The sequence below is a fragment of the Suricata suricatta genome, chromosome 9 (genome assembly GCF_006229205.1).
Source record: "Suricata suricatta isolate VVHF042 chromosome 9, meerkat_22Aug2017_6uvM2_HiC, whole genome shotgun sequence".
NCBI lineage: Eukaryota > Metazoa > Chordata > Mammalia > Carnivora > Herpestidae > Suricata > Suricata suricatta.
In genome coordinates this window covers 103,817,846-103,842,792 of record NC_043708.1, presented here as the reverse complement: position 1 = coordinate 103,842,792, position 24,947 = coordinate 103,817,846, and the positions used below count along the sequence as shown (strand labels likewise).

The following is a 24,947-nucleotide window of genomic DNA, read 5'->3' as shown; positions in this document are numbered from 1 at the left end:
GATAGATAGATGATAGATAGATGGATAGATAGATGGATGGATGATAGATAGATAACCAGGCACACAGGTGACAACATAGTCACAGGCCAGCAGAAACAACAGATATGAAAAACAGATCCTTGAAATATGGAGTGATGAGATCCCCGTGTAAAACAAATGTGGGCGTTGTTTTTCATACATGGAATCCCACAGCATATACTTGTGTGTTCCCAAAGGAGAAGGGCTGACCTGCCCGTCCTGTCCCCTCCATGCTCACTCTGGCCCCCGGGTGGCCATGGGAAGTCTTGAATGCACTTTCCCTCCTACCTTTCTGCTTTTGTTCCTGCTTTTCCCTTAGTCTGAAGTTCCCAGACCCTACTGGAGCTTCCTGGGGTAGATGTCCTCTCCTACAGGAAGTCCTCCTTACCCCTCCAGTGAGAATATATCTCATTCTCCACTTTACCTTCCTCACTTGGAATCCTTTTATCCCTCTGCCTTGTATTTTGAGCCATTGCATACCTGCGTTTCTCCTCCACTGAACCAAGAACTCTTTGGGACCCGGGCCAGAAGTGATACCTACTGTTTTCCCCTTAAATACCCTCTGGTCAGGTGCTTGGCACCTGGGAGCATGATCGCAGAGGGACAGGAGCAGGCTTGCTCATTCTCTTTGGCACACTTGTCAATGTCCTGACACTTTCAACTTGACCTGGGTTCTAAAGGCCAAGGGAACCTTCGGGGTACCCCACCTCTGCCCAAGCCCTCCCACAGGTAGACATATGAAGACTTATCACATTAGCATTTACATTTTCAATGTGTCTGAACGTACCCAGGATCCTGTGTCTCAGCAGCTGTGGAAAGTAGGCATCATTAGCCCTGATGGGTGAGAAACTGAGGCTTAGGGAGTGGTTCCCAAGCTTGGTGGCACTTTGGAATCACCAGGGGAGCTTTTAAAAATTAAACCTGAATCTCTTGGGTGGGGGGAAGAGGGGGAAGCTCAGGGGACAATGGTTTTTAAAGCACTCCAGGTGATTTTAATAAATAATCTAACCTGAGAACCACTGGACAAGCCCAAGGGCCCCGGGCCAGTGGGGAGCAGAGCCAACTCAAAAATTCCAGATCTTGAGGTAATGCTCTTTCTCTTATCCCAAGAGAACTGGGGAGGATCCTGGCACACTGGCTACTTGGGGTCCCTCAAGCTGGAAGGCAGCACTGGAAAAGTGGGCTTTACAAGACAGTAGGCTTCTGTGAAGCCAACCTCTTCCCTCCTTGTCCTTCCCTGACTCCAGAATTCGGGTCCAGACAGCCAAAGCCCAGGGGACAACGGGTGATTCAGACACTTCCTGTTTTCTTGGCCGTGGTGACAGGGGGATGGAAACAACCAGGCTGGGGTTCATGGCCTAACAGAGGGACCTGGAGCCAAGGGGCCAGCCTGCCTTGAGATGCAGGAGGAATGAGCCCCATGGGGTAGTTTACTGGACTCAGTGGGTGCAAATGGGGGTTTTTTGTTGGCTAGCCAGGTCAGCAAAGGGAGGAAGGATCTGGGGCCAGCTTTTCTTGAAATGTGTGGATTTTCTGGGTCCTGAGGGGCTGCAGGAGAGACCTACAGTTCCGTGTACATGTTTGGTTCAGGCAAGCTGAGAGACTGACACTGGGCCCGAAGGAGATTCATGCACGGACCTGGGTTATCTTGTCCTTGCCCTGCTGTGAATTAACTGTGACCCTCAGCACACCCCTGGTCACCTCTGAGCCCCTGCTTCCTCTCCTATAAAATGGAAGAGGCTGAGACAAGCAGAGCTCTGAGAAGTCCTGCAAGTCTAAGAAAACCCAGAACCTCTCTCAGCCCTACCGAGCACTTTCAGCCTTCAGAGGACTTTTGATTGACACGATTTTGATTTCAGGTTGGACAATAACCCTGAGAGGTAGGCAGGGAAGGTACCATCATTGGCTGATTGCTGTTGGAAACACTGATCAACAGGAAGACTCAGAAAGGTCCTGGCCGGGGCTGTGCACAAATGGGGACCTAGACACTCCTGATGACCCCACTGGGTCACCCTTTCCTTCGAGGACAGCAATGTTGGGACGTTGATGAAAAATTATGCATGTCTTAATCTGGACCTCCATCATCTCCCTGATGGAGTCACCCACTGGAAATAATCTTACATTCAGAACAGGCTTGTCGGATGGGAAAATATTCACTAAGGTGAATTTTGTGTTAATGAGAAGTTAAACACAGGCCAGACATCCAGCAATAGGAAAATGAGACCGTAGAATGTGTATTAGTTACCTATTTCTGAATAACAAATTACCCTCAAACTTGGTGGCTTAACTAACAGGCATTTATTATCTCTATCTATTATTCTGTGGCTCAAGAATGCAGGCATGGCTTGGCCGGGAGCCTCTGGGTCAGGGTCTCTCAGGAGGCATCAGTCATCTCAAAGCTTGACTAGGAGAGAGTCCACTTCCAAGTTCACTCACATGGCTGTTGGCAGTCTCAGGTCCTTGCTGGTTCTTAAGACATCAGCGCCTCAACTTATGGGTTCCTCCACAGGACAGCTCACAATATGGGGGCTGGCTTCCCTCAGAGCAAGTGAGCAACCTGGAAGGCACGGTTCTCTGTAACCTGACCTTGGAAATGACTTCCCGTCATTTCTGCTGTATCCTATTCATTACAACTGAGTCTTGGGGCACCTGGGTGGCTCAGTTGGTTAAGTGTCCAACTCTTGGTTTTGACTCAGATCACGATCTCACATTTTGTGCGTTTGAGTCCCACATCAGGCTCTGTGCTGACCAGTGTGGAGCTGTTTGGGATCCTCCCCCCCACCCTCTCTCTCTCTCTGCCCCTCCTATGTCTCTCTTTCTCTCAAAATAAATAAATAAACTTTAAAAAAAAAAGACTGAAACTCTTGGTCTAGTCCAATTTCAAGGAGAGAGGGTTACACTAATATGTGAATTCCAGGAGGTGGGGACTGTAGGCAAGGAAAAAGTTTTCCTCAACTCTCAGGGTCCTTGGCTGGGTCTGAATATTAAACTGACAAAGTCAGATTAACAGGAGAAAAGCATATGAATTTATTTAAATATAAGTTTCATGTGACACAGGAGACTGCTTAGGGAAATGAAAAGCGGGGAAAAAAAGACCCGAGTATTTCTACGTTAAGTTTGATGAAGAGTGGGGAGCCTTGTAAAAATATGACAGGTTTGAGGATGTGAGGTAAGTGTAGGAAACTGGGGGAAACTTAGCAAGGCCTGTTCAGATTCTTCTCGGTGTCTCTGTCTTCAGAGATAATTGGTGGTAGAGAAAAGGTACCTCTCTCATAAGGGTTTATGACTTGTTTCAGGGGAGGAAGGCAAAGGAGAATATATTCAATACGCCAAGGAGCCAGAGTTTGGGCTAGCCTGTCCAGAACCCCGTTGAGATCCCTGGGCACCATCTTAGAAGCTGCCCACCACAGAGCGTATGGGACACGTGTATGACCTTAAGTGAAACAGAGACAACAGAATTCAAAACCAGATACACAAGGCCATCACATCTGAGTGAGAATACAACAGAGGAAAAGGATGGGAAGAAATTTGTTCAAAACACATTTACAGCTGACCCTCGAACAACCTGGGGTTGAATTGCGTGGGTGCACTTTTACGCGGCTTTTTTTTTTCAATTAAATATATTGGCAAGGGTTTGGAGGTTTGTGGCAATTTTGAAAAATAAAAACAAAGTCAGATGAACCGGGTAGCCTAGAAATATCAACAAAACTAAGAAAAAATTAGGTAGGTCCTCAATGCATAAAGCAGATGTGGTTACTAGTCTACCATAGAATGCACACGAATCTATTACAAAGTTAAAATTTATTAAAACTTATGCACACATAGATCATACACTATCTTTTAATTTATAATTTAAAAAATGTTTTAATGTTTATTTGTTTTTGAAAGAAAGAGACTGAGCATGAGCAGGGGAGGGGCAGAGAGAGAGAGAGACACAGAATCTGAAGCAGGCTCCAGGCTCTGAGCTGTCAGCACAGAGCCCGACATGGGGTTTGAACTCATGAATGGTGAGATCATAACCTGAGCCAAAGTCAGACACTTAACCAACTGAGCCACCCAGGCGCCCCCATCTTTTCACTTTTAATGCCTCGTGTTATGACTACATAGAACATCTACAGTGCTTTGCATCCTGTAAGACAATGTTGATGTATGTACTCACAGACCATTCCTGTATGATTCCTATTGTAAACAGATGACATTAATCTACAGTATCAGTAAATACAGTAAGGCACTTCAAGGTATTCTCTCTTCCTTATGATTTCCCTACTAACATTCTCCCCTCTGGCTTACTTTATTGTAAAAATACAGTATATAATACATGTAACATACAAGACATGGGTTAATTGACTATGTCATTGGTAAGACTTCCAGTCAACAGTAGACTATTAGTTAAGCTTTTGGTGAGTCAAAAGTTATGCATGGATATTCGACTGTTGCAGGGGTTGGTGTCCCTAACCCCCCACACTCTTCACGGGTCAGCTGTACACAACAAAACATCAAATGGGGTCTGCTTGATAAAGTACCTTTATAAGTTAGGTAGGTCTCTTATAGAGCACTTGGGTTGCTTAGTCAGTTAAGCGTCTGACTTTGGCTCAGGTCATGATTTCATGGATTGTGGGTTCAAATCCTGTACAGGGCTCTGTGCTGACAGCTTAGAGCCTGGAGCCTGCTTCAGTTTCTATGTCTCCCTCTCTCTCTGCCCCTCCCCCACGCACTCTGTTTCTCACAAATAAACATTAAAATTTTTTTAAATAAATAAATTTGGTCTTTTGCTTGGGATGCCTGTGTGGCTCAGTCTATTAAGCATCCAACTCTTCGTTTCAGCTCAGGTCATGATCTCACAGTTTTGTGAGTTCAAGCCCCACATCAGGCTCTGACCCTGCAGAGCCTGCTTGGGATACTCTTTCACTCTCTGCCTCTCCCCTGCTTGAGCTCTCTCAGTCTCTCTCAAAATTAAGAAATAAACTTAAAAAATTATTTAAAAAATACATTAGGTCTTTTGCTTTTCTACAAATATACTAATTTATGCACTCCCCCCCGATTATTTACTCTTCAAACTTAAGTAACTAGTTTTCTGGTCCTGGAGGCTAAGGGGCTGGGTAGAAGGAGTCCCATTTCTACCATCTGTCCTGGAGCCTGTCTGAGCAACAAGAATCTATAAATTCCCACACTGGGGTAGCCTCAGGGCGGGGTGTCCTCAGGCAAATCCTAACCATCTCTCATCTCATTACATATCCCTGGGTTTACTGGGGCCTGAGGAGTTGGCTTGGGGGGTTACCCTGAGAGCAGATTATTTGGGGAGAATTTGGTGTTGGGGGGGTTGAGGAGTGCAAGGACACAGAAAGTGACCCAGAGAGAAAGGGGAGAGCAGTTGGACATGGTGGAAAGACATCGGAAAGTTGGGGTCTCAGACTCTGAGCATGCTGGTCACTTGAGTGTGATTCTTTCAAGCCTCAGTTTCCTCATCCACAAAATGGGATGAAAATAGGTAATATTGCCCTTCCTCACTCAATCGGGTTATGTGAGATTGATTACACACAGAAACACACTCTGTAAACTCTAAAGCTCTGGACCACTGATGGTTTCTTCAGGGATTAGCTAGCACAAATATACCTCCCACTTACCTCTGAGCTCCCGCAGAGGCTAAGCCGTTCCCCAGCCGCCAGCCTCAGGCCTTGTTGGCTCCTTCAAACTGAGCCACACTTCCTTCTCATTTCTCTCTCGTTACATTGGTTAAATGTTGACACTGAATACACTTCGATTAAAAAGAATGAGGTTACCTGTTACCTCTAACGAAGGACGATTAGGCAACACCCATCAAAATCACAACGGACCCGGCAATTCCACTTTTAGGAATAGATGTACACACACGGATGAAATTACACACACAGGCATATTCACTGCAGCCTTCGTGAGAGCAAAGCACTGTGGGTAAAAAATGGCTGTCCACAGGGGAATGTTTAGACCAGTTACAGAACATCCAAGGAAGGGAATGCTGTGAGGGCATTAAAACATATGAGGTGGAGTTGTGTACATTGATCCAGAAAGATCGCCAACATTTACTATAAAAAGAAAAAAAGGAAGTTGCCTAACAGTATCACCTATCTACATCCACTGACATAAAAAATCAAAACTACCTGTGAGTATATGTACCTAATTTGTATGAAAACACAAAGGAAATACAGGAAGGGACGTGGCTTGTCATCCAAAGTGGCCATCTTGGGGATGGGAGGTGGGAGGAGGGGACAAGGAGAAGGGACCTTACCCCTTTCTGTTCCATTTACTCCAGGGTTGGTTGCCATTGCTTTATAATGTGAATATATTCATGCATTTTCTGTGTAACTTTTTAAGTGTATTTATTTGTTTTGAGAAAGAGAGAGAGTACGAGCAGGGCAGGGGGGGCTTGAACCCACAAACTATGAGATCATGAGCTGAGATCAACAGTCAGACGCTAAGCCAGTTGAGCCATCCAGGTGCCCCTGTGTAATTTTTTAAACTTTATATTTACATATAATTTTTATACTACATATACACATATAAACACACACATATGCCTTAGAATCTTTCACTGTCTTTAAAATTTCGGATTCTTGGCTATTGTTTCAGAGACTTTCTGAGATCATCATTGGGCCTCATGGCCCCTCGGGAGGGAGGCACCAACATCGGCCCCTGAAATCCTCTCTGCAGAAGGACCCAGGCTCCCCTCTTCCAAGGTGGCGCCTTTTCTCAGTACTGAGGTGCCGTATGTAGCCCTGAAGTCAGTCTGACGAGGACATCAGCCCCCGCACCCTGAGGCCTACCCCTGGCCCAGGGGTGATCCCTTGAGCTTGCTCTCACACCCTCTATGCAGGGAGGAAGGCAAAAGCCACACCAAACCTTCTTGCACTCACTCCTTAAACAAATAGTATTCAGTCGTGAATGAAAACAGGTGAGACTGGAGTCCAGTGAAGACAGACGCTAATCAAATCGCCTCCTAAGTAAACATGAGCCGGAGCTTAGGACGGATGCTTGGGGAAGACAGACCCAGACAATGTTCTGAAGAAAGAAAAGCTAGGGAGGCTTTCCTCCCGTTTCTGCTGAGAGCCTTCACCTCTCCCCACCCCAGTCCTCACCCTCTCCACCCTCCATAAACTGGACCCTGCTTGGCTGAGGTCTTCAGCAGCTCCCCCGGGGGGCTGCCCACCAGCAGAGATGAGGGAGAAAATGCAAGGCTGGACCCGGGAAGCTGCCGGCAGATGAGCTCAGACCAAAGAGCTCCAGTGGGGAAGCGCTGGCCGTTGGGGCAGCCTGATTCCAGGACAGTCGCCATCATCAGTGCTTGCTCGCAGGCCCTGGCCACCAGCCATCCAAGGTCATGCCTCCCCCAACTGCTGCCCGGCAAGGGGCCTGGGCAGCAAGGTCACTGCTGAGTGGGCTCTTTGGGTTCATAGCTAGTGCCAGTGTCTGGACCAAGGAAAGCATTCTTCATGTGTGTGTGTGTACACATGCACACCATACACAAAGGTCTGTGCTCTGAGGATAGGGTGTCAATTCATTCCAGATTTACTGGAACAGCCCCAATTTCACATACTTGGACACCAGAAACCTTTCACATATTTGGATACCAGAAACCACTGAAATGTCCTGAAGAGTCTAACACGATTATTTATGCAGTACTCCTTCAGTCTTGTTCCAAAAAATGATTTGAGAACCAGCTTGTAGAGCTGTATATGCTTCAGGATTGAAAAGTGACAGGCAGGGAGGGGACCCTGGGTGACTCCGTCCATTAAGCGTCTGACTCCTGATTTCAGCTCAAGTCACCATCTCACGATTCCTGAGATTGATCCCCGTGCTGGGCTCTGCGCTGACAGCTCAGAACCTGCTTGGGATTCTCTCTTTCTCCCTCTCCCTCTGCCCCTCTCCGTGCCCTTTCTCTCTCTCAAAGAGGAAGAAAGAAAGAGAGAAAGAGAGAGAGAGAGAGAGAGAGAGAGAGAGAGAGAGAGAGAGAGGAAGAAAGAAAGGAGGGAGGGAGGGAAGGAAGGAAAAGTAAAAGAAAACAACAGCAGGGGAATCAGGGTGAACAGAGAGGGAGAAGTCAAGTCCTGGGCACACGCTGGAGATGGGCCACAGATGTAGCTCACCATTTTCAAGTGGTCAGAGCCCAGCTGGAAACAAGACACGGATTCCTGCTCTTCAGACCCACGGGAGTTTTCCCCAAAAGTCCTCACAAGGAGGCCGTGTGACTCAGAGTCAGAACAGAACATGTTCATATTCTGTGCAGCGGTTTGGTTCCATGGGACTGCTTTTGTCAAAACTCACAGAAGAGTGCACTTGAGATGCGTGCATTTCGCTATGAGCAAATTTTACCTCAGAAAGAAAAAACCATCAACAGATCTAGTTGTTGATATGCTATGAAGTGTTTAGGGGTGCAGGGGACCAGCATCCACATGAAATGCATGGAAAAAGATGAATGGCTGGCTGGAATAGGAGAGTCACTGATGTGTGATAAAGCAGGTCCAGTAAAATATAGTCTAGCCGACATACAGTAAATGCACTGTCCGAACGGTGCGTTTCTTTCAACTTTCCCATGTGTTTGACTATTCTTTTTATTTTTTAAAGTTAATTTATTTATTTTGAGAGTGATAGAGAGAGATGGAGCAGAGGAGGGGCAGAGAGAGAGGGAGAGAGAGAATTCCAGGCAGGCAACACACCGTCGGCACAGAGCCCGGTGCGGGGCTCAAACTCACCAACCACAGGATCATGATCTGAGCCAAAACCAAAAGCCAGATGTTTAACCAACTGAGCCACCCGGGCGCCCCTTGTCAGCCCCATTTATACATGAGAAATGGTTCAGAGAAGTTCAGGAATGTGGATGTAACACTCACCTGGTGATGCTGAGCTAGGGTGCAAAGTGGTATCTAACTCCAGACTCTGATGCTAACTCCTGTCCTTTTCTGCTCCACATACCACTCACTCCGTTCCTTCCACCATCCTCCTGCCCCCTCTTCCAAAGACCTGTCACAGACAACTTGTCTCTGCTCCACCCTCAGAAGAAAGTCTGACTCAGGGGGTGCCTGGATGGCTCAGTCGGTTGAGGGCCCAACTCTTGATTCCAGCTCAGGTCACGATCTCATGGTTTGTGAGATTGAGCCCCATATCAGGCTCTTGTGATGACAGTGCAGAGCCTGCTTGGGATCCTCCCCCTCTCCTCCGCCTCCCCGCTCCCCACCCCCAACCTCTCTATCGCTCACTTGCTTGTTTCCCCTCTTTCAAATTAAATAAATTAAAAAAAAAAAAAAAGAAAGAAAGAAAGTCTGACTTGGGCCCAGAGTTCTCCTTAGAAACCAAGCACCCCACTCCTGGCCTTGTGCTCCTGCTCCCCAGGACTGCTCCTCACCCTGGGATGGGCTCCTGTCCCCAACACTCCCAGGAGACACACACACACACACACACACACACACACACACACTCTCTCTCTCTCTCTCTCTCTCACCACCACCTCCTGATGGGCTCCCGTGATCCAGCTCCTATCACCCCAGCAAACCCCCCATCTTTGCCTCCAGCATCCTCAGTGCTGCTCAAAACCACGACAACCTGAAAACAGCCTATCACCTCTTTCATGGAACCCCAGAGCTTAGGAAGACCAGACAGCTGGTAGCCAGCCTCCTATTTTTTACAGCAGAGGAAACAAAGGCCCAGAGAGGGGCAGTGGGTAGCCCAATGTCACACAGCACACCAGGACTAAACCTTGTCTCCTGGGACTTGTTCCCTCAGCTCAGGTCTGGACAGGGCTAAGTTGGATTGCAGGGCTGGGGGCAGTGGTATATGGAGCCTATACATACACACACACACACACACACACACACACACACACACACACACACACCGGGCCCTCCGGAAAGAAAGAAACTAGCTCCTAAGGCCAGAGAATTGCTGGGCCTCACAGTGCCAGCCAGAGGACCCTGGGAGAGCTGCTCTCATTTTACAGATAGGGAGTCTCAGTCCAAGAGAGAGAAAGTCACAGTCACTGGATTCCACAGCTACTTCTTGGCTACCTGGAGGCAGGAGTCTGTTCTCCTGAATCCTAAGTGTCCTTCTCTGGCCCCTTGGTTGGCTCTGAAGGGTCCTGAGCCCCAGAGCAGGCTGAGCCAAGCCTCTCCCATATCCATACCCAAATACCTGGCACCTGCCAGTGCTCCCCACACCTTTTGCCTTTACCAAGTCACTTCCTAAAAGTCACAGGGCTTGGGTTAAGTGCTGGGTCCAGCCAGGCAATTGGCGAAGGGGTCTCCACCTCTGTAGCCCCTTGCAGGGAAGGGAGAGGAGGAGCTAAGGGGCCTAAAGCCTCCCGTCCCTCAACACGCCTGCTCTTCAGCCAGGCCTGGCCCCCCAGGGACTCCATAACCCACCTCCTACTCAAAGGAAGGGTCCTGCCCTCATTGCTGCAGTTCGCGGGCTGGGCCAAGCAGCCCCTGGACTGGGCGGGGGGTGGGGGGGAGAAGTAACAGAGGGGTCACCTCACCATGAGACCCAGGTCCCTCCAGCCAGCACCCGGCTTGGAGCTCATGGAAGAACAGGAATGGGACAGTGGAGACAGACGGCCCCCAAGCAGCCCCCGCCACACCAGGCTGATCATCCCCTCCAACACAAACATGTGGCCGGAGCTCGGCAGGAAGGGGGCATTCTTCAGAGATGACATCAGCTCTTAATGTTTTATGTTTCTTACCTACCTCAGCCCGAGAGCAGAGTCCCCAGAGCCCCTGGCTTGCTGAGAGCAGGCACCAGCCCTGGTGCCAACGGCACACACTCACCTCAAACACCACAGTAGTCCACCTCTGACAGAGATGGTCGCCCAGGTAGCTGTCCCAGAGGCCTGCTCACCCTGAGGACATGGCCTTACCTGCACAACAGATGCAAGAGGAGAGAAGATACCAAACCCTCAGTTCCCCAAACACGCCTCAGGGCCTTTGCTCCGGCTGATCCCTCTGTCCGTTCCCATGCGTTCCCTGCTCCATGCCACCTAGCAACACGTCCGAAGTCATGTCCAATGTCTCCTCCCCTGTGAGGCCAGCCCCCCCTCCCTGAGCCTCCACAGTGTCCTATCCATCCTTCCATCAGAGCCCAAAGCCCTCAGGACAGTGTTTAAAACCACCTCACTTTCCCTCCCCTCCCAGGCCTTGCCCCCCAGACATGGAGCCCGTGGAGGGCACAGGCCAGTCTTGTTCCACTCTGCCAGAAAGAGGTTCATCACCCACGGAGGGCTATGAGGCACCCAGCTGAGAGCCCCAGAGAGGCTCCCTTAAAGGCGGGGGCGGGGGGGGGGTCGTCTAGAGCTGAATGAGGTGATGGGAGTCACACTGAGGGACCTGGGCAGCCAGGATGGGAAGCCACAGGGGCTGAGCCTCCAGGGACGGTTTCCCAGCAGCAGTTCTGGTTGAGTGAGCGAGTGAATGAAGGGTCCAGACAGAGGAGGGGAGGCAGAGAAACCATGAGCTCCCACTGGCAGCAGAGAGAGGCGGATAGAGATGCCTACAAATGCTGATTCCCACTCCACCACCCCCACCAGGAGCTTCACATGCAAAGGCGTATGGAACGTGGCGCATCAGGCCCAGAAGGGGCCAGAGGGCCCAGGGATCTGTCCCTCTGCCCTGAGAGGGGGCTGACTGGAGGCCCCAGGGCCCAGGGCCAAGCTGCCCCAGCTGCTGACTCAGGCCCCACTGGCCAGCTCAGCATTCCTGCCCTCCCCACTAAATGGGGCTATTGAAGCTCTTTGTAGAGGGACGCTAGGCTGCTGGCCACACCCCCAACCAGAGCCTTCGCTGTGCTCTGGGCTCTGCTCTCAGGGGCGCACAGGCCCTGGGGTTAGTCTGAGAGCAGCTCTGGCTGCTGCTGCTACTCTGCGGGTGTCTGGGACCCAGGACGATCCCAGGTAATCCGGCCAGGCTGCACCAGAGGGAGGGATCCCAGTGGGAGGGCGTCGTCCTGATCCTCAGGACTGGAGGCCCTGGGATGGCACCCCTGCTCATGCTCCCTGGCCTGGGAAGAGATGTGTCCCTCTGCACAGGCCACAGTGTACAGGTGGGGGTGCTTCAGGGGCCCTGCGGGCTGTCTTGCCTCCCCCACCAGGTGGAGGTTCCCTAAGGCAGCAGTGGTTTCCCCATGCAGTGAGGGTCTTGCAGGGTATGGGCTGGGTATCCCCCATCAGGCAGGCAGTGGTGCTGGTTTGGAGCCTTGTGCATCAGGCCCAGAGCCCCCCAACCCCAGGGTCCATCTCCTCCTTTATCGGACCTGGTGCTCAGCCTCAGCCTCTGCTGGTGGCTCCCAGCAGAGCAAGGGCCCAGCTCTCTAGAGAGAGCCAATGCCTTTCTAGATAGAGCACCCCCACCTCCTCCCCTCCTGACCTTTGCCCCCAAGCTGGGACCTGCTTCCCCCCAGCCCTTGGGTGCTTTTTCAGGAATGGGGGAGGGCCAGGTGCCATGAAGCCAGTGCAGGCTGTCACACTTTGGTGGGTGCTACTGCTGGTGTCCAGGCTGGGGGCTACCAGGAAGGGATCACCAGAAGAGGCCTCCTTCTACTATGGAACCTTCCCACTTGGTATGTCCATTCCTATGTTGGTCCGTCTGTCCGTCTGTCAGCTTGCTCGCCTTGGCTGGCTTGCCAAAGAGTTTGGTGTTTTAGTTTCCTGACAGGTAGGATGGGAAAAGTAACTCCATATTGTTGTTCTAAAATAAATGAAGTTCCTCACAGATTTCTTTAAGCTTACTGTACAGACTGTAAATGTTAATCACAGCTAAAACTGTGCAAATCAATGTTTTAAATGTATTATGTAGTCCCTCACCCTGCCCCCCAAGCTCCCAGGGGCAGGTGGCTGGGGCAGGGGGCCTGCCCTGTGGCCCAGCAGGCACAGCCCAGAGCCCAGGTGCTGGTTGGGGAGCGGGAAGGGGGCCCAGGGCCCAGGCTGAGGTCTCTACTTGCAGGCTTCTCGTGGGGCACGGGCAGTTCTGCCTTCCAGACAGAGGGAGCCTGGGACCAGGATGGGAAAGGGCCCAGCATTTGGGATGCCTTCACTCACAGTGGGAAGGGAAAGGTGCTGGGGGATGAGACAGCAGATGTGGCTTGTGATGGTTACTACAAAGTGCAGGTGAGTGATAGGTGCGTGTGTGGGTGAGTACGCACCTAGCTGAGAGGTGGACAGTGACACCCTGGGGAGCCCGCAGGACAGTGTCAATCCATTTCTGCTAAACAACCCCTAACCTACCTCAGAAAGAACAGGGCCTCACCTGAGCCAGGACCTTAGTCCAAGTGATAGGTCACTGAACGGCTGATGCTGTGACCCTGGGGTTTACAGTAGCCTGAATCCTTGGTCTCTGCTTGTGAATTGGCCCCGTGGAGGGGTACCCTCTGCTCAGGACCCATTTTTCCCCTCTGGGCTGACTTCTTGGGGGACCATCACCCAAGTTTACTAGGAACACCCCAATTGACATGTTGAAGCACCCCCATATCCCTCATTTGACTCTTGGCATAATCCCAGGAGAAAGGGGGGCAGGTGCGTTCACACCTATTGTATGGATGAGAGGAGTGAGCACTGGCCCTGAGACCCCCCATCAGAGTAACCCCTACCTCCCCACCCCAGAGCCCTAGGTGACCGCTCCCCACCTCCCACCCCTGTCTGCCCAGGAGGACATCGTTCTGCTGAAGGAGCTGCATGTGAACCACTACCGATTCTCCCTGTCTTGGCCTCGGCTCCTACCCACAGGCATCCGAGGTGAGACAGGGCAGCCCCACCAAGCCCACGCGTGGCCCTTTTTGGCCACGTTAGCTTTGAGGAGACACCACAGCGTGCTGGGGAGGGAGAGCAGCCGGGAACATGGCTTCTCCGGCAGCAGTTCTTACAGATTTTGCAGGCAGCTGGGCTCCCGTGCCATATGAGACCCGGAATCGGGCAGGCCAAGGGTGCCTTCGAGCCCAAGAAAGGCCACCGGGCCCAGGAGCACCGTGCTTCAGAAGGCCAACGCCCCCTTATTTCACCTTCAGCTGACAAGGTGAACAAGAGGGGAATCAAGTTCTACAGCGACTTCATCGATGCCCTCCTGAAGAGCAACATCACCCCCATCGTGACCTTGCACCACTGGGACCTCCCGCAGGTGAGGCTGAGGCGGCCCGGAGGGAGGCCCAGGTGGGAGGCCCAGGGGGGCACCACTCAGCAGGGGGAGCCTGATTTGGGGACAGGGGTTGGCAAGGCGGGGCAGGGGCTGGGGTCTGGACTGGGAGATGGGACGGAGAGAAGAAGTCTGACCCGTCCATGGAGGGACATCGGCTGGTTTAACTGATGTTTGTAATTAGGCAATAAGTGCGGATTTTGAGGTCTTCCAAAAACATATGGCCTAAAAACAACAAGCCAAATTAAAAAATAAATCTCTTTTGAGTAAGATTTGATGACATGGCATAATTACCGTGCTTGTCTGAGCCGGCATCATAGGTCATAGGAACAACGGCCCCCCAAGCCATTTGACAGTTAAGCCTCAACATCACTGTCAGACATCACGCTTCAAGCAATTCTTTCCTTCATTCCACAAGGCCCCACAGAGATCACAGCCCCCTGGCAGAGGAGCCGTGTGTGTCACTTTCTGCGACACAGGTCACAGGAGGTCAGAGAACAGAGACGTGGCCTCAGGGAGGTGTTGGGGAGAAGGGAGGGTCCCATCACTGCTGGGCATGAGGCAGAAGGGATGCTCTGGTTTGAGGGGGCATGGCAAGTGATTGGGTTAAGAGTTTGGGGAGCAAGTAGGAGGAGGAGGGATAACGGTTGGAGGCATAACTTGGGGCCAGGCATGGGAGGCCTTGACTGCCGAGCTAAGGTGATGGAGATCATCCTGTGGGAAGGGGAGCCATGGAAGGTCTCTACGCCGCGACTGGGGCCACAGAGCTGACTTTAGGGAGACACGCTGGAAACCACACGCCAGCTCCTCCCGTGGTTAACTGCTTTCCCTAGCCCTTTAGCATCCCCTCACACCCACCAGGGAGAGCCCAGCAGGCAATCTCAATGGAATGATGCGTCTAGAGAAAATCCCACCTTCACAAACAGATGCCTTTGGTTGGTCCTCCGCTGAAGAAGGCAGACCCACCCTCACGAGAGAGCTTCGAAGTCAGAGTTTCCATGTCCTGCATCAGCTCTTATTCTTTCCAATGTGTATTTGAGGTTCTCTTCCCCAATATCAGACCTCTCTACCTTGGCCAGTTTATTTAAATTCAATCTTTCAGGTTCCTTTTAAGCAGGAGAGTCTCACACCGTCCCCTCCCTCTTGTTTGTATAAGGGGTGACATGTAGTATCCCCACACCGATGTTGCTCTGTGGTCCGCTGCCTGCCACCATCCTCAGGTTGTCAGCCCAAGGCCCTGCAGCTTTGTTCCCCATGGCTCTAAACAGCCTCTGTAGTTGTCATCACCCTTGTTTCTCCCATAAGTGTGGCCTGTCACCTCCAAGTCTTTTCTGGGGACAGATCCTTGGGGAACCTGCTTCTCTCTCCACCAGCTGCTCCAGGTCAAGTATGGCGGATGGCAGAACGTGAGCATGGCCAGCTACTTCAGTGATTATGCTGATCTGTGCTTCGAGGCCTTTGGGGATCGGGTGAAGCACTGGATCACTTTCAGTGACCCTCGGGTAAGCAGGGCCCTTCTCCAGGTGGGACGGCCCCCCTTCCCAGAACATGCACCCTGCCCCTTTTCATGGGTCCTGTGGGCCCCCACTTGCTACCCCTGTAGACAATGGCAGAAAAAGGCTATGAGACGGGCCACCACGCTCCCGGCTTGCAACTCCACGGCACGGGCCTGTACAGGGCGGCACACCACATCATTAAGGTGAGGTGGGTCCTTCTGGGAGGGAAGGCGGGGTTCAAGGTGGAGGGATAACTCTCAGGTCGTCTCAGCCTGCCCCAGGGGTCTGAGCCTGAGCTCCATCCTCTGTGGTTCCAGCATATTCCATCACACCTTCGCACCACTCACTTGCACCCCGTGAGGATTTATGGGGGGAGGGCCCAGTCATCCAGTGCTGGGCCCCTGCTGCCAAAACAGTATAGTGGCTGCTCCCTAGAGCTGACAACCCAGTCTAGGGGATGGAGCACAGGCATGTGAAAACTACACATCTTGTCTAAACAGCCTTGTGAGGTCTGGTGACAGGAAGAAGGGGCGAGATGCCAGTGAACAAGGGGCTAAAGTCTTCAATGAATGAGGGGCAGTCACTGGAGGTTGGGGACAACAGTAAGAAGACATTAGGACTATTTATCTCATAGGATATACTTCAAAGGACCTGGGGTTTGGGAAGGAGAAATAGTTTGGAAGCAGCAGGAAAAAGCAAGGCAGATGCTACCGTAAGGTATGAGAGGTGTGAGGGGAAAGATGGCGTCTTCTTGGAAGAGCTGCGCTGGAGGTATTCTTTGGGGCAGCCAAGCTCAGTTAGGGCACGGGAGTGAAGGAGACAGAGGAGACGCTGGGGTGACTCAGGCCTTACAAGACTGCTGGAGAGGCTTTAGAAGGGGGAGGGACTGGGTCACACTGCAGACACATATGAGGGTACAGGCAATGTTGCCCGGGGAACAGGGGCAGGAGGCATGACAGGAAGGCCCCAGTGGACTCTCAGAGGAATGGGACAATCTGATCAAGCAGGAAGTCAAAGGGCCCCTCAGTGACATACTATAGACTCTCAAATTCCTGTCAGGGAGAGAACTGTCTCTTTCTTTCTATATCCGGCGTATGAGTTCTTAAACTGTGGATACTTAAGGGCAGAACTCTGAAGGCATCGGGTCACTGCTAGAGAGTATGCAGAGAAGGCATGTCGGCACATTGTCCATTCTATTCACAAGACTTGGTATTTTCCTAACTTCCAGAGCAACTATGAGAAAGGTATTGCCTCCTTATCACAGAGGATGAGAAGGAACAACACAAGAAACCTTAACAAACATCTTAGAAACAAGAAATAACACAAAGAGGTGTTTTACATGTTTGGGCCAGAGTGAGACTGAGTTTCTCTACAGAACAAAGGAAACAGGTGGCTCTAGACATCCGAAGAAGGGAGACAAGGGATCAGGATAATCAAGGCCGGACTCAGGGAAAAGATGGGACTCAGTCACATGGGATCTCTAGTCAGGACAGAGGGAGGCATGTGGCAGCCAGGCGGCTCTGACGCACCCCTCCGCTTTCAGGCCCACGCCCGAGCCTGGCACTCCTACAACAGCACGTGGCGCAGTGAGCAGCGAGGTGAGCCGCACCCTACGTGCCACAACAGAGCGGGGGGCACATTCACACCTGCCACCCCCGTCCTTTTTTTTTTTTATTTTGAGAGAGCGAGAGATCCTGAGGAGAGGGGCAAAGAAGGGGAGAGAGAGAAAGCAGGGAGAGAGCCCATCATGAGGCTTGATCCCACAACCCTGGGATTGTGACCTGAGCCAAAATTGAGAGTCAGATGCTCAACAAACTGAGCCACCCAGGCTGCCCTCCCGTGTCTTTTCTTTTAAGGTCTGGTGGGGATCTCATTAAACTGTGACTGGGGGGAGCCCATGGACATCAGTAGCCCCAAGGATGTGGAAGCAGCAGAGAGATACCTACAGTTCTGCCTGGGCTGGTTTGCCAACCCCATCTATGCCGGTGACTACCCCCAAGTCATGAAGGACCGTATCGGTGAGCCGAGTCACACTGTTAAGTTCCAGGCACTGCAGCAACAGTACTGAGCCCGAGGGCAGGGGTGGGGAGGTGGGGAGGGGTGGGCGGAGGAACATGCTGGGCTTGGGTGAGGCGCTCAAGGGATGGCCCAGACCCCAAGGAACTGAGAACTGGTTGAGTTGGGGTGAGGGGAGGAACGACACACAGACAAATCCCCAGATGTGGAGATTGGGAGTTTCAGAACCCGGGAGAAATACATCCATTTTCTGGGCTGCTTTCTTCTGGGTTCTCTGTCCTGCCTCTTTCTCCCCACTTCACTCCATCTCCCTCTCAGCGAAGTGGAAGAGAGGTTAAGGACGCAGTCACGAGCCGTGTCAGTTCTACCGTCAGTTCTGTCACTTGAGGAATGGTTCCCAAGCTCTGGTTTCCACAGGGTCAGAGAAGAGAACACAGACACATAGAGCTCACAAGGGTGAATCAATGTGGGTGCCTTTAAGTGCCACATAACAGAAAATGCCAACTAAAATTAGACTTGAAAAGGAAGGGAATTATCATCCCCTGTACTGAGTCCAGAAAAGGGTGATCCAGGGCCGGGTAATCCAGCCTTCAGGGATGTCTTTGAGGACCAAGGCTCATTCCATCTTTCACTGTGGCACCGGTAGCCAGCCCTTCAACCACTCCTAGCAGCCCCAAGATGGCTGCAGAAGCTCCAGGCATCGTATCTTCACACACCACATCTTTCCAGAAAAACAGAAATGGCTCCATTGTACCCATTTTTAAAAGCAAAGAAAAATTTCCCAGAAAACAGCCTCCACTCACAACCAACTTCCCTACAAGGGCCATCCTCAAGGGATGGGACTGTCACATGCCCCACAAAATGTCTTAGACCACCAGGACCTCAGAGGCTGGGGAAGCCAGGATATGGCCCCTTGGAAGAGGAGGTAGAAGAGGGTAAGAAAGAAGGCAGGCATGGCACTACTGACTGGGTGGGCAGCAGTCGCATCTGGCCACAGGAATCTAAAAGTATTACCTCTGTTCATTTAGAGGTATCAGGCTGCATGGCCCTAAAATGAGAGGCAAGGATTGAAATAGGTTACAATTTCACACGGTAAGGCTATTTTGGATGTCTGACTGAGAAAGAACTGTCAACATCTCAAAATTGTCCCTTCCTAAGGCACCACTTATCAGACTTACCTGGAATAGAAGCGGATTCTAATTCTGACTCTGCTGCTAGCCGCTGAGTGACTCTGGGCAGGGTGTCTCACCTATTCGGGTGTCATTCTTATCACCTGAAAAGGAAGGATTAGACAAGTAATCTCTAAAAATCCCTTGGCAATAACCAGGTCTGTGACACATCTATCTGCATGTACGTTCAAAACCCTGAGGAGGATCTCTTCAAGGGGCACAAGAACAAAGCCCTCGGGATGGGGTGGGCACCCTCTGCCTTGCGGGCACACCCCATCATTCACACGGCACACATTCTCGGGACCCTTGGAGGCCATGGCAGGGGCCACACCAGGATGGCACTGAAGGAGCCCAATTGACTATTGGTCATAGGGCAGTTCTTAGGCTTAAGGCCAGACTCCACAACTCCAACTTTGTGTTGATTCTAGTGGAAACTGGGCTGAATTTTTTCCTTGTACAATGTGTACAGAAGGATCCTCTGGGCAGTTCATGTTTTCTTTAGTGAAAGCATTCTGCCAGAAATCTTGTACACAAATGACTTCCAGGCATCTCGTAAGCGCAGTAAATATATATGGACAAAAGTCATTCTAGGCCAGTGCTGTCCAAAAGACCCTGCAGTGATGATGGAAATGTTCTGTATCTGTCCCGTCTGATATGAGAACCTGGAGCCATTTGTGTCTATTGCAATTTAAATTTTTAAAAATTAAAATGTAGTCCTTCAGTGTGACTGAACCAGAAATACGGTCACACCAGCCATATTGTAATGGCTACAGGTAGCCAGTGGCTACTGGATTAGACAGTCCAGGGACAGTGCCTTGTGGTTTTTCTCAAGTTACTGGATGTAACTGAAAGTAACACACTAAAATCATAAAGGTATTTAATGATACAAGCTTTTCACTCATTTAAAAACCAACAGCTTCTTTGGAAACATTTTTATGGTGATATTTTAGAACAACTCATCCAAATGTTAGTCTTCTTTATTCATTTAAAACCTTTGATGGTGGTGGGGTAGTGGTGCCTGAGTGGTTCAGTCGGTTAAGTGTCTGACTTCAGCTCAGGTCACGATCTCGTGGTTCACGAGTTCAAGCTGCAGTCCGGCTCTGTGCTGACAGCTCAGAGCCCGGAGCCTGCTTTGGATTCTGTGTCTCCCTCTCTCTGCCCCTCCCCTGCTCACACTCTGTCTCTGCCTCTCAAAAATGAATAAATGTTTAAAAATTTTTAAACCTTTTTTTTGGTCAGAGATTATACAAAGACATGCATGTTTCAAATTTTTTAAAGTATAAGAGAATACAGGCAGACAGCCTCTCCTCTGCTGTCCTACCCACCCCTCCCTTCCAGTGTATTCAATATACTTCTATCTCCTAAGAGAGAAAGAGAGTATAAAGTGAAAGTCAAGCTTCCGTCCCTCCCTCTCCCCACTGCTCCCATCCTCCCCAGGAGGAAGCACACGTGCAGAGAGGGACAGTGCCCGTGGCGGCAAAGCCACCGCTGCTCCATGTGTGTACTTGTTAAATGCAAGACTCTGCATCTTTCGCTTGCAAATGTGTCTTGGCATTCTTTCCATGTTGGTATACAGTGCTGGTATAGAGTCCTCATTCTGATGACTGCACGGAGTTGTCCGGATGCACGGATTTATTTAACCAGTCTCTCTTGAGAGACATTTGTTCCCAATCTTTTGCTACTCAATCTACAATGAAGATGCTTGTAGACATCCTTTTACACGGGCAAGTAAAACGTAGGATAAAAAGATATGAAAATGACCCGTGAAATGGCATATCTTTTAACAATTTTATTTTTTTTAATGGTTTTAATGTTTATTCACTTTTTCAGAGACAGGGTGTGAGCAGGAGAGGGACAGGGAGGGAGACACAGAATCTGAAGTAGCCTCCAGGCTCTGAGCTATCACCACAGAGCCTGACATGGGGCTCGAACTCACAGACTGGGAGATCTTGACCTGAGCTGAAGTCGGACACTTAACCAACTGAGCCGCCTGAGCACCACCCAACCCTTTTCCAGTTTCAAAAGCTAGGACAAAATTTCCCAACACAGAGGTCATACCAGCTTATACAATAGTACATGAATGTGACCATATGTCCCCTACCACCTACCTGCACCACCAATGACCTTCCACATCTCTTCCCAGAGGCAAACAAAATTATGAATTTCTGATGTAAGAATATAGGAATCTAAGTACATATTTTTCCATATAGCCACAATGTTGCCTGCACACCACTTACTGAGCAATCTATGAAAATATAACTTTAAATTTTTTTTAATTTATTTTAAGAGAAAGAGAGAGCAAGCATGAGCAGGGGAGGAGCAGAGAATTCTCAGCGGGGTCTGTGCTGACGCAGTGCAGATGCAGGGCTCTAACCCACACACTGAGATCATGAGCCAAAATCAAGAGTTGGACGCTTAACCAACTGAGCCACCCAGGCGCCCCTGAAAATATAACTTTTAAGCAATATAAACTTTAAAATTTTTGAATAGTCGTCAAATGTTAAAATTCCAGCTTAAACGGCTAAGGTTACATTTTCCATACAAATGAATCCCAAAGGCTGGAATCCGGGTAGCAGCTTTCCCGTCAACATGCCAGTATGACCATGGTACGTAATGGCAAGAGAACTGTGAGAAAGTAAAACTTTGCAAGATTCTGTTTTTCTCTCTCAATAGGGAAAAAGAGTGCAGAGCAAGGCCTGGAGATGTCAAGGTTACCGATGTTCTCACTCCAAGAGAAGAGCTACATCAAAGGCACCTCTGATTTCTTGGGATTAGGTCACTTTACCACTCGGTACATCACAGAAAGGAACTACCCCTCCCGCCAGGGGCCCAGCTACCAGAATGACCGTGACTTGGTAGAACTGGTTGACCCGAACTGGCCTGACCTGGGGTCTACACGGCTACGCTCAGTGCCCTGGGGGTTTAGGAGGCTCCTCCACTTCGCTCAGGTGATTATCACATTCGGCTATTTCACGGGCACTTTTTATCCCAACTCGTGATCTTACAACTTAGGCTCAGGGGCCTAGTTTTGATTTTAATTCCAGTTAGTCAGGGTTAATAAAACAAGCTGTTAGTTGTTCAGACGCTACCAGATACAGGCTTTACAGACTAATGCCCACTATGAGGAACTGCTTCAGTGTATTACCTGTGGCTACAAATTCTCATCCCACATTCATTTTGCTGCCCTTCCTCACTTGAGACATGTGAGAAAGAACACACCCTGAGGTATACTTTCTCTACACTAATGCTGATTGAGAAATGTAGTCTTTCATATGAACTTTCTCCTGTCTACACTTGCCTCCAAATAAATGTAAAGTCACATCCACTAAACGCTAAGAGCACTTGATGAGAATACAGAAGGCTTGACTAAGTGTTCATATGTACCTCAGAAATCCACTTGGAGGTCAGAATTTTTAAGATATTCCTTGCTATGACTCACTTTCAGACTCAATACGGCAATCCTCCCATCTATGTGACAGAAAATGGAGCATCTCAAAAGTTACACTGTACTCAATTATGTGATGAGTGGAGAATTCAGTACCTTAAAGGCTACATAAACGAAATGCTAAAAGGTGAGCTACAGACCAAGACTGTCTTCACATTTTCTATTTAACTTGGACAGAATTTGATAACACACATGATCGACTAAAGCTTGTTTCTGAATCTCATAAATGAGTGCATTTAAGATGATCTTCACATTATTTTTCCAAGTAAATGAAATATATTAAAAATGGAACAAAATGTCTTTGCAGCTATCAAAGATGGTGCTAATATAAAAGGGTATACCTCCTGGTCTTTATTGGACAAGTTTGAATGGGAGAAAGGATACTCAGACAGATACGGATTCTACTATGTCGAATTTACCAACAGAAATAAGCCACGCTATCAAAAGGCATCAGTTCAATATTACAAGAAGATTATCACTGCCAATGGGTTTCCCAATCAAAGAGAGGTAGGACTAATTATTGAGGATAATTGTTCTAGATTTCATTTTTTTAAGTAATCTCTATACCCAAGGTGGGATTCAAAATTACAACCCCCGAGATCATGAGTTCATGAGTCAGAGACTCTTCCGACTGAGCCGGTGAAAAGCCCCTCCCTCGTTCTAGATTTTAGAAGAGCTAAGCAGCTTGGGGTGGGCAGTGTGGTGAGACTCCCACCTCCCTCCTCCATGGAGGAGGACAGGGTTTTGAGGACCTTCGTCTCTTCCCCTAACTTGTGCCACCTCTTTGCTCATTTGCTTAGAATGGGGTAAATACACTTTAAAATGAAATCCTAACTTCTAAAATTCAATCCTAACTCGCAGAGCATAAAGGGCAAACTAGAGTTATATAGGAGCCTTGTAGGTGTTAGGTTATGATAGTAGACTTCTAGTTAAATGTTGTTCTAAATGTTACATTTTAATGCAAACAAATATTGCCTATTTGCTCAACATATATGAAAACAGTTATGTAAATATATAATGACCATACAACTTTCACTTTTCCCACTAGTTCCAAAGCAAGATTAAAAATAATCCAACTTACTATTAAGAATCCTTTCAAACCTACCAAACATTTTCAGTAACCTACAAATGTTTCTATCAGCTACATTGCAATCGATGGCAGGCAATAAAAATTGTAATTTAGAATGTCTTACTAAAGATAATTTCTAAAAACAAATCTCACTTGTTTACCAACATTGTTTTCGGATGTTCCCACTGGCACCATAAAGAAGCAGTGGCTGACAGGCATTCACTAGAAAAGCACTAGATTGTGAGCTCCTCAAGATTACAGACTTCTTGTTTTTTGTTTTGTTTTTACTCCCTCACAAAGATACACAGAGGTATTCAATAAATACTAACTAAACTTCAGGCAGATTTAAATTTGTTTCAATCCTACATTATTTAAAAAATGATTTCAGGGGCACATGGGTGGCTCAGTCGGCTAAGTGTCTGACTCTTGATTTCAGCTCAGGTCAAGTTCTCATGGTTGTGAGATGGAGCCCTGGGTTGGGGGTCTTCAGCTGGGCATGGAGCCTGCTTAAGATTCTCTCTCCCTCTCCCTCTGCTCCTCCGTCACTCATGGGCTCTCTCAAGAGAAAAAAAAAAAAAGATTTCTAACTGCAAAAAGTTAGCCTGAGATGACATTACTTATCTAGTGGATTTCTATTAGGTGGAAAGTTGGTATGCCAAAGCCTTAGAAACTTGCACAATCAACAACCAGATGCTGGCTGCAGGTGAGTATATTTTAATTCTTTCCTTTGACAACTAAGGCCCATAATTATATATATAATGATGTTACCAAAACCTCAAAACGTGCATCTACCTGGAGTCAATCTTCCTAAAAACACATGATTAAAGTGAATTTTTTCCTTCACTTTGAAGCAGTGTCAATTTTCTATTTTATAAGATTTTCAAATAATATTTTAAAAATCTACCAGAAAAGGGAAATATTTTATCCACTCTTTATTCTTTCTGAATCATACTATCATTTATAAACCTATTTTTGTGATAGTGGGTTTTGTGGAAGGAGGGAAAAATGCAACCACATTCAAACAGAATAAAGAAAAATTGAAAAGCCAAAATATACTCCAGATATTATATTCACTCATTCAGCAAGTAATTATTAAGCACTCACTATTAGCTAGGGGGTGTTTGAAGCCCTAGGAATATAGCAATAAATAAAACAAGGTCCCTGACTTCATGGAAGGCACGGTTCCTTGTGCAATAGAATCCAAAAGGCTGAGATGTAGAATAATAAAGATGTATCTATACATCAACGAAGGCCAGCATGGATCATTTGTTTCTCTGAATTTGGCCTTTCTCTCTCTACAAGGGCAATCAGAGAAATACACTTCCTATTTTAACAAACCCATCTTTAATGTGGTATCACAAGTGGAAAGTGCCAGACCAAACAAATCCTACCAATTTAGCTATTTTTATAGATGTTTTATACCACTGTGCCTGCTCCCATCTGAATAACCAGGTAATATTAAGGATGTATATTCCTTTAAACCAAAATAAACATTTATTTTATCACCTAGTCACATGACGAAGAATTTACTGCTGAGCCTATGAACCCTCTGGGAGCAGGGTCTGTGCCTTATTTATCTTGGTAGCCAGGGTGCCT

The 24,947-nt window shown here is 48.8% G+C and overlaps 1 protein-coding gene across 1 annotated transcript in view; it reads left to right on the top strand.

Annotated features, from left to right (window-relative positions):
- The first annotated feature begins 12,473 nt into the window (after window positions 1-12,473).
- LCTL (lactase like) overlaps window positions 12,474-24,947 on the top strand; it is a 13,070-nt gene continuing 596 nt past the window's right edge. The window contains exons 1-12 of the mRNA XM_029951194.1: window positions 12,474-12,591; window positions 12,975-13,138; window positions 13,675-13,762; window positions 14,032-14,141; window positions 15,530-15,658; window positions 15,760-15,855; window positions 17,196-17,250; window positions 17,509-17,670; window positions 21,511-21,785; window positions 22,283-22,409; window positions 22,590-22,789; window positions 23,991-24,054. Coding sequence (XP_029807054.1) covers window positions 12,474-12,591; window positions 12,975-13,138; window positions 13,675-13,762; window positions 14,032-14,141; window positions 15,530-15,658; window positions 15,760-15,855; window positions 17,196-17,250; window positions 17,509-17,670; window positions 21,511-21,785; window positions 22,283-22,409; window positions 22,590-22,789; window positions 23,991-24,054 — 1,588 coding nt within the window. The remainder of the gene's footprint in view (window positions 12,592-12,974; window positions 13,139-13,674; window positions 13,763-14,031; window positions 14,142-15,529; window positions 15,659-15,759; window positions 15,856-17,195; window positions 17,251-17,508; window positions 17,671-21,510; window positions 21,786-22,282; window positions 22,410-22,589; window positions 22,790-23,990; window positions 24,055-24,947) is intronic.